The sequence below is a fragment of the Salvelinus namaycush genome, chromosome 10, assembly GCF_016432855.1.
Source record: "Salvelinus namaycush isolate Seneca chromosome 10, SaNama_1.0, whole genome shotgun sequence".
NCBI classification, from domain to species: domain Eukaryota; kingdom Metazoa; phylum Chordata; class Actinopteri; order Salmoniformes; family Salmonidae; genus Salvelinus; species Salvelinus namaycush.
The window spans coordinates 13,419,001-13,436,326 of NC_052316.1; the positions used below are offsets into that span (position 1 = coordinate 13,419,001).

General features: G+C 42.8%; 1 protein-coding gene across 1 annotated transcript in view; it reads right to left on the reverse strand.

The window, feature by feature from the left end:
- Window positions 1-4,555, reverse strand: part of LOC120054708 (unconventional myosin-IXb-like) — a 58,568-nt gene extending 54,013 nt beyond the window's left edge. The window contains exon 1 of the mRNA XM_039002254.1: window positions 3,061-4,555. Coding sequence (XP_038858182.1) covers window positions 3,061-3,900 — 840 coding nt within the window. The 5' untranslated portion in view covers window positions 3,901-4,555. The remainder of the gene's footprint in view (window positions 1-3,060) is intronic.
- Window positions 4,556-17,326: the final 12,771 nt, after the last annotated feature.

Consider the following 17,326-nt stretch of genomic DNA (forward strand, 5'->3'; position numbering starts at 1 on the left):
CAAGGGGGTCTGAGAATTTAATACCGATAAGTTACAATGCTGCATTTACTTCCAATAAACTGCATTCCTCCCAAGGCCTTTGACAGTTTATGACCTATTTTTAGCCACATTACTGAGGAATAAAACAGAAGTATGTGAGAGGGATTTGCTACCATAGAGCTGGGGCCCATTAGTTAAACACCAAAGCAGCACTCGCTCCACACTCATTTACAATCAATGACCAGTGTGTGTGATATCTGGGTTAGACATTTGGCAATTCTGCTGAGTTGTGTGTGTGTCTAATCTAATCCAGAACCCTATACCAACTGAGCCACACAGGACCATTGATCTGGGCGTGTGTTAAACGCAGGGCTTGGAGTTCTGCTAGCTGGTATGTGGGGCTCCCGGGGACGCAGCAGTCTAAAGCACTGCATCTCAGTGCTAGAGGCGTCACTACAGACCCTGGTTTGATTCCAGACAACCGGACGTGATTGGGAGTCCCATAGGGCGGCGCACAATCGGCCCAGTGTTGTCTGGGTTAGGGTTTGGCCGTCATTGTAAATAAGAATTTGTTAGTTAAATAAATAAGACTTGCATAGTTAAATAAAAAATGTGTGTTCGGATGTCCAGGCGGACTCAGATGTGACATGGTGCCTGGGGCCCAGAGAAGAGCATGACTGTCCTCCTGTGATCACTGACTGACTCAGCCCCGATTACCATCTCTAACAGGAAGTGCTTCATAACATCACATGACCAGGGGCCCAGAGTTCCCTGACAACACATGACTCACACGGAACCCAAACCGTCTGCGCTCGTGCATAAATGTATTTTGTCCCCCCACACCAAACGCGATCACGACACACAGGTTAAAATATCAAAACAAACTCTGAACCAATTACATTAATTTGGGGACAGGTCGAAAAGTATTAAACATGTATGGCAATTTAGCTAACTAGCTTGCACTTGCTAGCTAATTTGTCCTATTTAGCTAGCTTGGTGTTGCTAGCTAATTTGTCCTGGGATATAAAACATTGAGTTGTTATTTTACCTGAAATGCACAAGGTCCTCTACTCGGACAATTAATCCACACATAAAACGGTCAACCGAATTGTTTCTAGTCATCTCTCCTCCTTACAGGCTTTTTCTTCATTGAACTTATATGGTGATTGGCATCTAAACTTTCCTAGTATTACCACGACAACCGACAACACAGTTCATCTTTCAATCACCCACGTGGGTATAACCAATGAGATGGCACGTGGGTACCTGCTTCTATAAACCAATGAGGAGATGGGAGAGGCAGGACTTGCAGCGCGATCTGCGTCACAAATAGAACTGACTTCTATTTTAGCCCTTGGCAACGCAGACGCTCGTTGGCGCGTGCGAGCAGTGTGGGTGCAATGATTGAATAATATAGATTTCTAAATTTATTTAATTTATTAATTTATTCGACACGAGCGGTGTAGTCAGCCTGTCAACCCACAGGTCAAATAACTACAATCCTATTTGTGATGTAAAAAAAGGCTACACCTCTGTGTGTGTAAACAACTCAGTCACCGGATCCAAAACACTGATGATTCACAGGTACACACAATTTGCTCTATGCGGATTGTTGTTCCCTTGTTGCAACTCGTATTACAGTAGGCCTAAACTTGATTGATTAAATTTTTTCCAATTATAGGTAATGAATGGTAGCCATTGTTCTGCAATAACGCGTGTGATCCAATTAGAATGTACAATTTGATTTCGCTCTAGACCACAAGATGGAACATTATAATGAACCACATGGGAGCTCTAGAGTTAAATCAGAGATATTCTAAAGCTGGTGTCTATAAAGTATTTCCATGAGCTTTCCTTTAGTTTGCACAGCTGTTCAACATAACTGACAATGACTCCTGGTTGTCGCTCTATTCTCACATGACATGACTCATTGATATGGAACAGAGGGGGTATATCACAAAGCAGGATCACTGAGCAAAAACATTCAGATATAGCAGCTTGTCATCTTCCAGAAAGCCAAAGTTGAATGCGTAAACACCATATAATTTAAGTAAATCTTTCTTCAGGACCTAGAAAATTTGGAGTTGTTTGAGAATATTTACAAACATTTTGTAAAGGGTTAAACTGATGCCTGGGATAAGATCTCCACATCTTCTTTCATTTCTTCCTTTTGCACACATCTACATCAGCCTCAGATCCTCTTTCAGGTCACATGACGGACGACTAACAGATCTCCAACTCCTGGCTCAAGGAAAACACATTTGACAAGGGGCGCATCTCAAAAGTCCTCTTCTCTGGAAGAACTAGGTTTGATGCTCTTCATGCTTCCTGCACTTCAATATTATGCATGTGGACAGAGTGCAGGCTCATGCATCTTCCATGAATCATGACAAGATTAGTCACCTGTGAAGAGGAATCCTCTGCCTTGGGAATGAGACCTCAGCTAAAAACATTTCACATTGGGTTTAAGTCCCTGCTAACCTTGACTGAGATTGGACAAATAATGGGGAATGAGTGTTCACATACACCTATGGACAGACAAAGTGAGTCAGCAACACACATCCTTAGCCCCATTGCAACCACACAGACATCCTGCTAGACGAGGTGTGATATTAGGGCTCCAACTTCATTGCACATTAGTGATTGGATAACATTTTTTTTAAAGATACCGTTACCGATCACAATATTTTCAGGGGACGATATTATATCAAAATATTTTTTTACTTGCTAGGTAGTGTTAGCTAGCGCTAGTCTGCTGTACCTGCGCCAAAACTCCAGTATTTATCCTATAGCCTTTCGCCATCTTTTTAAAATAGTGAGCCAACATGTTTTCAGCCCTTTAATTTCCATGACGTATCAAAACAAAATGTTCTAATGCCATCTTGTCACTCTGCAGCAGACATAGCCTATAGTGAGCAAAATGTTTAGAACATCAAATAAAACAATCTGTATCGAATCGCAATACATATAGAATGGTGAGAATTGCAGTACATATGGGGCACCTAAGTATCACAATATCATCGTATCGTGAGGTCCCTGGCAATTCCCAGCCCTATTGCACATGCGTACAAAAAGTCTTACCTCCAGCACAGGCCCAGCACCCAGGATGGTCCTCTCCACTCCACTGGCGTAGCCCTTCTGGCTGAGGGCCGTCAGACAGTGGATGAGGAAGTTGGTGCTCTGCGTCTTCCCTGAGCCGCTCTCCCCAGAGATAACGATGCACTGGTTTACCCTCTTTCTTAGCATGGCGTAGTAGGCCACGTCCGCGATGGCAAAGATGTGCGGCTCCAGTTTCCCCAGCTGATGGTTCTCATACATCTTGACGTACTTGGGGTTGTAGATGGGTAGGAACTTGAAGGGGTTGATGGCAATGAGGATAGACCCGGCGTAGGTGTAAATCTTTTTCTTGTGGAAGCGGTTGCGCAGGTTATCCAGGATGCTGCTCTCATTGAGCACCGGGAGGTTACACAGGTCATCAAAGTCGTCCTGGCGCGGGGGGAGGAATCCTCTGGCCGCCAACCTCTGTGCCTCCTGCTCCTTGCAGAGGGCGGGAAGGTGGACGTAGTGGATGGTGCCGTCGCGGTTCCTCTCCTGGAGGACGAAGTAGAAGCCCTCGCTCTGGGGGTGCTGTTCCTGGGCCTTGCGAGGCCACAGCAGGACCCTCTGGACGGGGAGGTCCCCCGACTCCAGCACCCACTCCTCCCCGCCGCACTCCTTCACCTCGGCCAGCACGTAGAGGCGCTGCGGGTCCACACCCAGGGCCGAGGCTGCGTCCTGGATGACAGAGGCAGCCGTGGCCTCCTTGGGCACCTTGAGGGAACAGCAAGGTGGGCAGTCTGCTGAGAGCCGTGGGTAAACCTGCAGGCTGTAGGCCCGCCCATCTTTGCTAGCTGCTCCGCCTTCGCCATCATTGACACTCATTCTGGAGCAGGTGTAGTCGCCTCAGCATGCCGTCCTCACTGCCTTCTGTTCTCTCACCACCCAGCACCTGGGGAGCACAGGAAGACAATTGTTTTCAGAGACAGTTTTACATTGAAGCTCATATGGTGAAAAACAACTGAAGTTGACAAAGCAACAAGAGCTGTGGTGCAAACGGATAGCCACATCTACGCTAAAAGTGCCAAACGACCCTGTGTGGGATAAAGTCTTCAATTAAGAAAATAGTTTAATTTAGGCTAAATGAAAGACATTGAGCTATTCCAGATTGTGGAAGTTTCCCATTGCAGCCTCGCAAAAGGTCTAAACAGTTTGCCACAATGGCATATTGCCGGTGTTTCAAAATGCTAACAAATGGGTTGGTTTTAAACGAAAGACTCACAGCCCACAGGGAAAGCTTGGATTTGAGCATTTTGAGTGTGTATAAACTCCAAACGTATGTGTGTCTTGGACTAAGCAGTTGAAGAGTGGACATGTGACTTGCATCACAGCACATTAGGCAGGCAATTGAAAAAGTGGTTCATATTTTTTTTTATTTTTTTTTTTTTATTTTTTTAAATAAGTGGATTTGAAAGATCCTTCAACTATTTGAATCAAGCAATTTACACTACCATCAAGGGAATTCTAAATCCATTCCCTCCACTTAATGGTTGAGTAATATCAATACAATAACAAAATTCAGAGCTAAGATTATTGTATGGGACAATATTCAAAAGTTTGAGAAAGATAATTAGAAAAATACTTTGCGTAAAAATGTATTTATTTGTTTCTTTAAATTTTGATAATAGATGAAAATGCAATGCATTTAAGGTTCTTTGTTCAAGTAAAAATCTATATTTATTTTAAGGTTGTGTCATTAGATGCTGACTAAATATAGGCTATACCAAGGGGTAGGGGCCAGTACAACCAAACTGTTGACTGACGTTTCGGTTTTGTGCCACTGTCCATCTGACACACTAATGTTCTGGTTTTCTGCATCTAGAACCCAGCCTCAAATCTCCCTGACCATAAAGTTGGCCTACATTTGATTTCCCCAATGGAATTTCCAGATTTTCCACTAGTGAGAATTTTTGTTGGCTTTGGGTTCATTGTACACAGATCAGACACCCATGCATGGCCAAAATGTGGGAAGTTAATGGGATGATAATAATAATGACTCATGTTTCAACATCACTACAGTAGCTGTCACGTTAAAGGCCTACTCTAAAAATAGCACCACCACAGAAACTTTACTGTTAGCAGCAAAGGTCGAATGAACTTGTCACCTCAGCATCCAAATTAGGGCTGACCCCAAATAGTCGACTGGGCGATTGTTTGGTCATTAAGCTGTTGGTCGACCGAGATTGTATAGGTTTCTGCTCGACTAACACACACAATAGATATGCGCCCATCTCAGTGAACTAATCCATTGCGGCGGCATAGACCTAAAGCCAATTTATGCTTGATCCGAAAATGTGGTCAGAGGGGGTGTGACGCAAAACGAGCTCCATACCGCGTCACCATGCTATTCCCAAAGTTTGTAACAATGCGGAGGGCTCTGTATAGCTCCGCATTGACATGATTTGTTGATAGTAGGTGGATGGAGGCGGTACATCCTGTATAAACACAAACTCACTTACTTGACAACCGCTCTGCACTGCTGCGCAAAGTGCAAGAAGCAGGTGCGCAACTTTCACTGGGGACAGAGGGGACAATGTCATGCTCTGATCCAATGGAAAATTCATAAAATAGGTCTACCTGATTACTTCTTGTAAGTGCTTGACTGACTGAAATTTGCATATGAAAACCATAACTGGCACGCAGATCGGGAGAAATGGTAAGATAATAGGCTACCTTTCTCATGTGGAATGCCAATTTACCAGCAACTTCAGGAGAGTAATGGCAGAATCTGCGAAAGCCAGCAGGAGAATAGCTGTGTCAGGTTTTTCTTTCTTCTGGTTATCTAGATCTCTGGCGCTCAAGGTATTTGTACCAATCGATTGGTCGAAATAAGACAACTTTTAGTCGACAAAGATTTTTTATTTTTTTAAGAAACGCACACAGACACCCACTCTGTCAAACACTTTGTCTTCCCATTCATGGATGATTAAATTTACACATTGGCAGAGCTCCAGTAGTACTACATTATTGACCCTAAAAATTCAATAAGCAGAAACAGTGGAGAAGCTGTTCAGGCTGGAAACTCAAAGACGTCAGTGATTTCCTAAAGGAAGTGACACTAACCATCTCAAGCATTTGGCAGCACTTTATGGTCGACCACAAGACAGCTAAAGAAACTCCAAAAGTAATATGATGAGTAAGACAAGCAACATAAAAACGCAATGTCGCCTAACAAAATGTACAGGAATGGTTTTAAGACAACTTCCTATCAATTAAATTAGCGTTAACAGGCAGACATTTTTTTTTAAAGCTTTTAGTTCATGGAGCTGTACATCTAATTGAAGAGAGTCCCTTTCACAGCCTCCTCCAGGAGGAGACTGTGGAGAGACTGGCATGGAGCTTTGCTATACTAGTAAATGCCACGGTTCCTCCGCTCTTTGACCAGATGAGACTGGCATGCTTCGTTAAGCTGATGCCAATAGCTTTTGGCTCTAGGTCAACTTGAGACCACAGATTTACATATGGGAATTTGTTGTAAAAGGACCCATGAGCACCAAAATGTGAAGTACATAGGAGCATGTCAAATTAAAGCTAACAGTCTATATTTGAGAAAGGAAGACATTTTTCAACCATTTCCATCCTAAAAATGTGGAACAAGCAAAACCTTTGATTTCAAGCCAAACAGATAGACAACATCTACCAGAAAAAGTATGTAGGTAATAGAAAAACAATGTGAAGTAAAGACTCCTGCCAACTAATATCAATATTAATATTTAGCTTTGGAGAAATGACGTGCCTTCTGTAAGTTTAAGAAACATTGCCTACCAAAAACCCACATATCTTAAAGATATTTTCTAACTGCTCTCCCTCATGAGGGAGGATAAAGTTCACTGAAGTAACAATTAAAAAAAGGTAGACCTACCAATTAGCTAGTGCTTTTACTGATATCAAGTTTATGAATTATTAAGTGACTAAAACTCGTAATTCTGTTAGGAAATTGGTAACGGAATTAGCAAAGAAAATCAGTAACGGAATTAGTGCAATTGAATTGGCAAGAATGGGAACTCATAGTAGTCACAAACCACAGTTGGGTCACCTGTTACTGTCCTGTCCTCCCTTCCACTAGCATACTGTTATGTTTAGCTTATAACTGTTTCTCTTTCCACTATCTGGTGGTCAAAGCAAGACTAAAAGTCTGGACAACCCCTCCTCACTACCTATCCAGTTAATGTCATCTCTCTCCGCTTTTACTGACACTAGGGTTGTGCGATATTATGATAGAATCGCAAAATCAACGGATGGTTGACAGCCATCGTCTACGGTGAAGACATTATGATGTGACAGACCATAGTTTTGCCTATTTGAACTTGACTGGCACCATGCCGTAAAGAGTGTACAACAGAGCATGGCACAGTCAGGCAACATGCCTAATGGCAGAGGGTAGAATAATTTGTCTTATTCCATGTAATAATGGTATGGGAATAATAATACATTTTATTTTGTAAAGTGGTTTCTTGCATCAAACACCACAACAATTATTTTTTTTTCAAAAGTTTCATGGAATGTAGGCCTACATTGAACACCACACATTGGCTGCAGTTGCTACTTTAGGCTGAATGATAGCTGTTCTATTTCCATGTTGAAATGTTATGGAATGGATTTTCTCCATTGTTTTTGATGGCAGCCAATCTGGTAGGCCTACATTACGATCAAATAGCCACATTAGCCTACTTGGCCACGTAAACCGGATACAGCCTCAGTGTTCACACAAAATGCACGCTGGAAGTTGAACAGAATTTATATAATTTTCAAGTTTGTGCTCAGTAGACCTGAAATTCGCTCAGTGCCGAAAATAGAGGGAACATTGCTCCTGGCTCGCCCTACCATACCTCCTTACCCGCCCAATTAAAATATTTAAATATAAAAAAATGGATTTGACCGAGATGCGCGCCGACACAAAGACCCATCATTGTCAGATAAAGCCTCCGATCAAGTGAAACAGCGCCTCTGTCTCAGTATGTGTATCTGAAGCGATCTGGACAAAGAGTATGGCATGACATTCTCTTTTTTTGCCAGACCGCATCAGATACATGGCGCTACATATCGTAAGAAAGAAAAGCGCCGTTTCAGTACATCCGATGCTATTTTGGACTAATGTGCGAAGGTAACCTACTTTTTGAAGTGATTTGTTTTACCATCAGATGGAAACATGACTGGTTGTGTTTATGCCACATTAAAAAAGTTAGGCTAATACATTTTTACAGTTATATTAAATGTTACTATAAAACCCACAATAGAACCACTAAAGCAGTCATTTGGACTGCTCATGAATTAAAAACATATATCTATATATATAGCCATTTTTAAAGTCATGCCCCACTCCGTCTATTACCTTTCCTAAATACGTCTATAATAATACACAATGTCATAAGAATCTTAATATCAAAGAGAACTGGTGTTAGACAGCTTTAGGAGGGCAGTCATTTTTTACACTGCTCAAAAAAATAAAGGGAACACTAAAATAACACATCCTAGATCTGAATGAATGAAATATTCTTATTAAATACTTTTTTCGTTACATAGTTGAATGTGCTGACAACAAAATCACACAAATTATCAATGTAAATCAAATTTATCAACCCATGGAGGTCTGGATTTGGAGTCACACTCAAAATTAAAGTGGAAAACCACACTACAGGCTGATCCAACTTTGATGTAATGTCCTTAAAACAAGTCAAAATGAGGCTCAGTAGTGTGTGTGGCCTCCACGTGCCTGTATGACCTCCCTACAACGCCTGGGCATGCTCCTGATGAGGTGGCGGATGGTCTCCTGAGGGATCTCCTCCCAGACCTGGACTAAAGCATCCGCCAACTCCTGGACAGTCTGTGGTGCAATGTGGCGTTGGTGGATGGAGCGAGACATGATGTCCCAGATGTGCTCAATTACAGGCGGGCCAGTCCATAGCATCAATGCCTTCCTCTTGCAGGAACTGCTGACACTCCAGCCACATGAGGTCTAGCATTGTCTTGCATTAGGAGGAACCCAGGGCCAACCGCACCAGCATATGGTCTCACAAGGGGTCTGAGGATCTCATCTCGGTACCTAATGGCAGTCAGGCTACCTCTGGCGAGCACATGGAGGGCTGTGCGGCCCCCCAAAGAAATGCCACCCCACACCATGACTGACCCACCGCCAAACCGGTCATGCTGGAGGATGTTGCAGGCAGCAGAACGTTCTCCACGGCGTCTCCAGACTCTGTCACGTCTGTCACATGTGCTCAGTGTGAACCTGCTTTCATCTGTGACGAGCACAGGGCGCCAGTGGCGAATTTGCCAATCTTGGTGTTCTCTGGCAAATGCCAAACGTCCTGCACGGTGTTGGGCTGAAAGCACAACCCCCACCTGTGGACGTCGGGCCCTCATACCACCCTCAAGGAGTCTGTTTCTGACCGTTTGAGCAGACACATGCACATTTGTGGCCTGCTGGAGGTCATTTTGCAGGGCTCTGGCAGTGCTCCTTCTGCTCAAAGGCGGAGGTAGTGGTCTTGCTGCTGGGTTGTTGCCCTCCTACGGCCTCCTCCACGTCTCCTGATGTACTGGCCTGTCTCCTGGTAGCGCCTCCATGCTCTGGACACTACGCTGACAGACACAGCAAACCTTCTTGCCACAACTCGCATTGATGTGCACTACCTGAGCCACTTGTGTGGGTTGTAGACTCCGTCTCATGCTACCACTAGAGTGAAAGCACCGCCAGCATTCAAAAGTGACCAAAACATCAGCCAGGAAGCATAGGAACTGAGAAGTGGTCTGTGGTCACCACCTGCAGAACCACTCCTTTATTGGGGGTGTCTTGCTAATTGCCTATAATTTCCACCTGTTGTCTATTCCATTTGCACAACAGCATGTGAAATGTATTGTCAATCAGTGTTGCTTCCTAAGTGGACAGTTTGATTTCACAGAAGTGGGATTGACTTGGAGTTACATTGTGTTGTTTAAGTGTTCCCTTTATTTTTTTGAGCAGTGTATATGGTTCTCGTTGTCCCACCCTCCTCTCGACAATAGGGCTTGCTGTGCCTTTTGAAAATCCCCCCAATAATTGCTTCGAAAGTTAGCCTAATCTATACCGAAATTCATTTATAAACAATAAATAAATGAAGTAGGCGGAATAATGGATGAGTTGATCAGAAGGAAAGCGAACAATGCATAATTGTGAATGTATTCATCTATTCTAATACTTTAAATGTTATGTACTCTGTCTTCTCTGGCCTACTTGGAGTACACAGTAAGAGTGTGCGTAATTTACAAATGGCAAGAAGACCAAGACTAACCGATGCACTCGTTAGCGTTGCTACAACATCTGACTGAAAACGACTCATCTCTGATGAGTATACTTATAATTCTGAGCCTCAACCTGAACCTACACCTCCGAGAGCTAAGCGCAGAAAACCCAGAAATGTGCGCACTGAGCAGGTGCCCACGCCACCACCAAATGAAACGGTGAGAGGACAGAACCATTTGGAATAGAACAATCCGATGAGAATTCTACCGTCTATTATCAACACAAAATGTCATCAGATCAAAATTGTATTTGTCACATGCGCCAAATACAACAGGTATTTCACCTTACCGTGAAATACTTACTTTCAAGCCCTTAACCAACAATGCAGTTTATCGCTGATGGGGCAGGCCCTAAATCTCCAGCAAGAAATAAAAATCTGAAACAGCTTTCGATATTTAGGCTGTGAGACACGGACATGCTCTAACTGATAATTCACTTTTTGACTGGTGTCATATCAACACTTACAGTATATCCAGCTCAGAGCTCCAGCTTTGCATTTGGTTTGCTAAATGGAGAATTCCACAAAAACAGCGCAAAATGTCTAGAAAATAATAACACTGGCGTCAGATCATAGCATGGGCCTTCAGCCTAAAGCTAGGATTTTTTTAAATAAAAACAGACGCTCCTTAACCATATTGTGCCTAGCTGTTGAAAAAAACGTAGGCTATACTCCCGTCGGTCTCCATTCGATATGAATATGACTTTGGGCTAGGCTAAGCTTAGGCCTACATCCTTATATGCATGCATGGCTTTCTCCCGATCAAACAATGAATGAACCGAACTGACAAGAATGAAATTGGGAGTCTATAGGCCTAGGAATTGGCTATTCTCAATCACAGCTTTATGAGAGATCGAACAAACAATGGCCTATTAAGAGAGGATGAGGCAAATAAGGCAATTCTCTAGTTCTGAAGACTGTAGACATTTGCTTCTATCCAGCCCATGATTAATACCATAATTCACTAATGTGTTAAGACAGCTCGTTCCACATCAGTTGACTGTCACTTTGCTCCATCATGTGCATGAGACAGACAACTGTTCCATGCTGAAGCTCTACCAGAAAGGAATATTAGAAAATATTTGCCTGCCTCTTTCCAGGCTTTCAACTACCTTGTCTTTCATCATGATTCGTCCAGTTGTAGCATGTGATTTAGCCGAACGGTGGTTTTAGCTGAGTTTTTATTTTTATGTATTTTTGGATTGACCAATGGGGGGGGGGGGGGGGGGATACCATCGTATAGCACAATGTTTTAGGAGTACATCATCACGATAGGACAAAGGTTGACGTCACCCAACCCTAACACCTTCTAGGGCCGGGACGACACCAGTATTGCGATACTGGTTAGCATCATTGTGAGGAAATAAAAAAACACTAAGTGGATTTAACTTCTTTAGGAAAACAAAAATTTTCCAAGCTATAGCACACATTTTACATACAGCAGGTTTTTAATAGGCCCAATGAGTAGTCTGCTTCGTGTTGTGTTTTCTGGCATGGGAAAAAATATCCTGATATCGTCACAAGCCAACCACCTACCCTCTTTCCATTTACTGTAATCAGCATCCTCACCCACTGAGCACTGACCTACACCGGATGTCGAAAAGCAGTTTAGTTGTTCACTCGGCCCTGGCATTGATTTCGATGTCCACAGACTTCATTCTTTGGTCCGGTCCGGACTTGATTTGGCCCAAATATTGACTTGACTATGCATAAACAGCGAGGAGCAGCAGCGTAAAAATGTAAATAGTCGGGGTAGCCTAGACTTTGCGCTCCGGTACCGCTTCCCGTGCGGTAGAAGAGAGAACAGTCTGACTAGGGTGGCTGGAGTCTTTGGCAAATCTTTAGGGCCTTCCTCTGACACCGCCTGGTATAGACGTCCTGGAAGGCAGGAAGCTTGGCCCCAGTGATGTACTGGGCCGTACGCACTACCCTCTGTAGCGCCTTGCGGTCCAAGGCCCAGCAGTTGCCATACCAGGCGGTGATGCAACCAGTCAGGATGCTCTCGATGGTGCAGCTGTAGAACTTTTTGATGATCTGAGGACCCATGCCAAATCTCAGTCTTCTGAGGGGGAATAGGCGTTGTCGTGCACGCGTCATGACTGTCTTGGTGATAGTTTGTTGGTGATGTGGACACCAAAGAGCTTGAACTGCACAACCTGCTCCACTAGAGCCCCTTTGATGAGAATGGGGGCGTGTTCGGCCCTCCTTTTCCTGTAGTCCACGATCAGCGCCCGTCTTAATCACGTTAAGGGAGAGGTTGTTGTCCTGGCGACTGACCTCCCTATAGGCTCTCTCATTGTTGGTGATCAGGCCTACCACCGTTGTGTTGTCGACAAACTTAATGATGTTGGAGTCGTGCTTGGCCACGTAGTCATGGGTGAACAGGGAGTACAGGAGGAGACTAAGCACACACCCCTGATGGGCGCGTGTTTAGGATCAGCATGGCAGATGTGTTGTTGCTTACCCTTACCACCTGGGGGCAGCCAGTCAGGAATTCAGGATCCAGTTGCAGAGGGAGTTGCTTAGTCCCAGGGTTCTGAGCGTAGTGATGAGCTTTGAAGGCACTATGGTGTTGAATGCTGAGCTGTAGTCAATGAAGAGCATTCTCACATAGGTGTTCCTTTTGTCCAGGTGGGAAAGAGCAGTGTGGAGTGCAATAGAGATTGCATCATCTGTGGATCTGTTGGGGCGGTATGCGAATTGGAGTGGGTCTGAGGTTTCTGGGATGGTGGTGTAGATGTGAACCATGACCAGCCTTTCAAAGCACTTCATGGCTACAGACGTGAATGCTACAGGTCGGTAGTCATTTAGGCAGGTTACCTTGGCGTTCTTGGGCACAGGGACTATTGTGCTCTGCCTAAAACATTTTGGTATTACAGACTTGGGCAGGGACAGGTTGAAAATGTCAGTGAAGACACTTGCCAGTTGGTCAGCGCAGGCTATGAGTACACGTCCAAGTAATCCGCCTGGCCCTGCGGCCTTGTGAATGTTGACCTGTTTAAAAAAAGGTTTTACGTCAGCTACGGAGATTGTTTAGCCTAAAATGTTGATAAACAGTGTGATCACAATCAGCCTCATTGCTTTTAAATGTTTTTTTGATGCAAGTGGTTGTATTAATTATGTATGTTTGGAATATTTCATTCTTGCAGAGAAGGACAAGTAAACCAACAGAATAGGTCAACTTTTGTACTATGGGGGATAGTAGATTGGCATAGGCTAGAGCTTTTGCGGTTCGTTAAGCCTTCTTGTTGGCTGATGAAAAGTAGGCCAAATGTGGACAGTTGTAACATCTTCAATATGCGCCTCGGAATTCAATAAGAGGGGCGCGCGCAGTTGCGTCCCCGATATGTCGGTCTTCATTCACTTGTAGCCTTGGCCACATCAGAGAGCCATGTGAGTGAGGTTCTTCGGAGCACGGCAGCCGGGAGAAGGGAATTATAATTAGCCCATTACATTCAGCCCAAGGGCACAATGGCTACTTTGGCCACAAAAGGCATGGATTTTTTAGGGGGCATTACAGCCACACAAGGTGGATGCCGCAAGGAAATTTGCGGCCTGGTGAGAATATTATCAACCGCTTGTCAAATTGGGAATGAGAGACTGATGACGTGTGTGCAGCTTGCAACTTTCATCATTAGAGTCCCATCATGCAGCCTTAGAATGTATTAAACATATGAAGTTGCATAAACAACTGAAGTTGCATAAATAACTAAATTAAGCATATAGGAGGACCAGTTTCTTTGCTAACCGCTCAGAATAGCCGCATATGTGCACTTCCTTTGAAATTGTTTGGAGAAAATATCCTATTTTATTAAGCTATGTTCAACTGTATTCTTCATACTATAAAATAAATAAAGCAACGGAATTTTAAGCACATCTTGTCTGCTAAATGAACTAGTGTAGCCCAAAGCTACATGGCATAGACAGATCAGGGCCTAACATATGGACATATGGACTCAGTATGGGTTAATGGCAAGGTTTTAAAAGTGAAAACATTTGAAAAGGGAAAACAATTTAACTTCAAACACTATGTTCCCTTGAGTGTTACCCACGCACTTTCAAGGTTTGTCGCTAAAAACTATTAAAATTGAGTTTGTGATTGCACCAAATGACTTAACAATCGTGAATAAACATGTTTAAATGTTTTTGGACCATTATTTCAAGCAAAGAAGAGTAAAATATGAATATATGCACGGTCTCAAATATTCAACATTAAAGTTAACAGTAAAATTAATATATCCTTTTTTTTCCACTTTTCACTGGACGACCTCAAACCCACTCATGAATTTTTTTAACAATGTTAAAAACAGTGTTAAGAAACATTGTAATAAATTAATAGTAAAGTTATTGAAATACAGTAATTCAACATTCTACATTATAATTGTAATAAAGTCAAATGTTTGTGCAATGTCTTAACATTAAAATCTCCATTGCATAGACAAAGTTTTTCTAATATTAAAACAATTTGTGATTAAGTTTGAGCAGAACATTGCAAGATTACAATTTTGAAATAAAAGTTAAATTGTGCAAACTATTCATGAGATTCAAACATTAAAACAAAGTGATCACTTTGTAGCAAAAGTTAAACTCTTTGAAGTTCCCAATAAATCAAACTTACCTTCTTAAAACAATGCTTTTGATGTTGTTGCACTAGAGTGACAAGAAACCAGCCCAGTCTGTGTCGGACAGCCGAGACGCTCTTGAGCTGAAGGGCTCGGACTCACTGATCATTGACTTCACATCTCCTTCAGTGGAAGGTAATGTCTTGTACAGAAGGCCAGACAAACATTCCTCACCTGGCCTACAAAAGGGGCGGTCTTCGTAGCTGACAATAACAAAACTGCCTAGACTTTCAGCAAGTGTCGACTTGGCCACAGCTTCATCTTGCTGTTCCTCAGTGATGGTCTTTTACATTGAAGTTCACTGCCACAGCACTGAAACAGGTGTTGCAAGACACTCGCTTGCCACTGTGGGGGTGACCTGGTGCAATTTCATGGTTCCTTTGACTTCAGCTAGGTTTTGGCACAGATTCCAAATTATCATTTTGGTTGCACCATATGACTTTTCTCACATAAACACGTTTTAGAGGCAACTGCTTATGCACCCATGTGAACACTTGACTTTGACATCAAGTATGTATCTTGAGTATCGAAATAAAATAAGGTTCTGATATTTCTACATTCTAATTAGTTAACGGTCACACTGAATGATCAGATTTTTGGGGTAAAACCTGAAAGGGAGTGGAAATGTGAACTTAAAGATTTACAAGAGACTTGCTAACCTTTATTCTTAACCAAAGTGTATCTTAATGACGTCACATCCTGTCATGAGTACCATCATGTGATTTGATCAAAAATGGGGACTGTCGGTCGCACCAAATGCTATTTTTCCAAAATTTAAAAACTTTCTGCCTAAACTGTCTTACCCATATAGTGCAATAGACCCTTAAATCATGCAAGAATAATCGCTTGACAGTTTTATGATTTGAGATGTTTTATTAACATTTATATAGATTGCATTAGTCTGACAGTTGCTCCGTATTACTTTTTTGAACCTTTAGAGCACCGAAAGGGACAGTTGTTTTCCCACACATTCAACCATAAACTCTTTTAGGACTCAAAAGGGGCATAGTTACATAACATTGGTATAAATGGGTTGTTGATTTTGGAAAATATTTCAGTCAGACGCCAAAATATTCACGGCAGGTCATTGACCCGTATGCTAGTCGGTTTTTCTGAAATAGACTACATTTTCTTCATGTTTCTTTAGACCCGTCTAAAATAAATAATGGATTTATTGTGATGGTGTAGGCTATATTAAATGTATTTATTAGAGTTTTTAAAAAGTAGATGTTCCAAAGGTCTGCATCAGTGGCTTGTAGGCTATGCGTGGAAGCCAGGAGATGCTAAACGTGTTTATACTAATTAACAATTTTGACAATTGACAATTTTTCATGACCGCCACAGCTCTAGTCTCAGCGTAATTCTGTTACTGTGGATCTGCCCATATCCAAGTACATCCAAAAGGAAGAAAGCAAAGGAATATAATATATCCATCTATAACTAATATTGATGTAAAACAATGAGCTAAAACTAAAAAACAGCTGATTATAGCCCAGTGTAACATATCATGTAACCTAACTTGGCACTGGTGGCTCTACTGAGTGAACCCTGAGAAAGAGAGAGCGAGACAAGACGTAAATTACTATAGGCGCAACACCATCATTTATCACTGCTGTCATCAGGTCAGTTAGTTTTTTTCAATGTGAAAAATACAAAATGTTGACCTACATGCCCAAAAAACGTGTCCCTCTCCCAAACAGAACAGCAACAAAGCTGTAAAGAGACCATAGCCAGAGATGGGCATCAATAGTAAGACACTCTGGAATCATTCAAAAGGGAAATAGCTACAAAACAGCAGCCAGTGACTCAATTGTTGACCACAACCCCAGAAATCCAGCCTGTAAAATGCCAAGGCATGCAAAAATACTGGGACCACAAAAAACAGCATTATCATTATCCTCCATTATGAGCTGGTCTGGTTTAAATCTGTCAATTTAACTCTTTCCACTGATACCCACACCGGCTTCAAAGCAGAGAAGCAAAGCCGTGCGAGGGGTCTCAGAACATAATTGAAAAGGGTTACTGCGAATGTTAGCCAAACGCAGAACCTCCTGGAAGCTTGGAGGATGCCCAGAATGCCAGAGATAAAGATAATGGTTCGATGGATTGTCTGTGTGGTGGAGGCTAAACTGCTTACTGTGAGCAGAAGAGGGATTAAAACAAACAAGCTCCTTAGAAGTAGCTAATTGGTGAGGAGGGTACCCCTATCACCTCTGAATTATCACAATGGGAATAGGGTAAGTGTCAGTGGAGGCTGCAGAGGGGAGGACGGCGCATAATGGCTGGAACGGAGCAAATGGCAAACACATGGAAACCATGTATTTGATACCATTCCACCTACTCCGCTCCAGC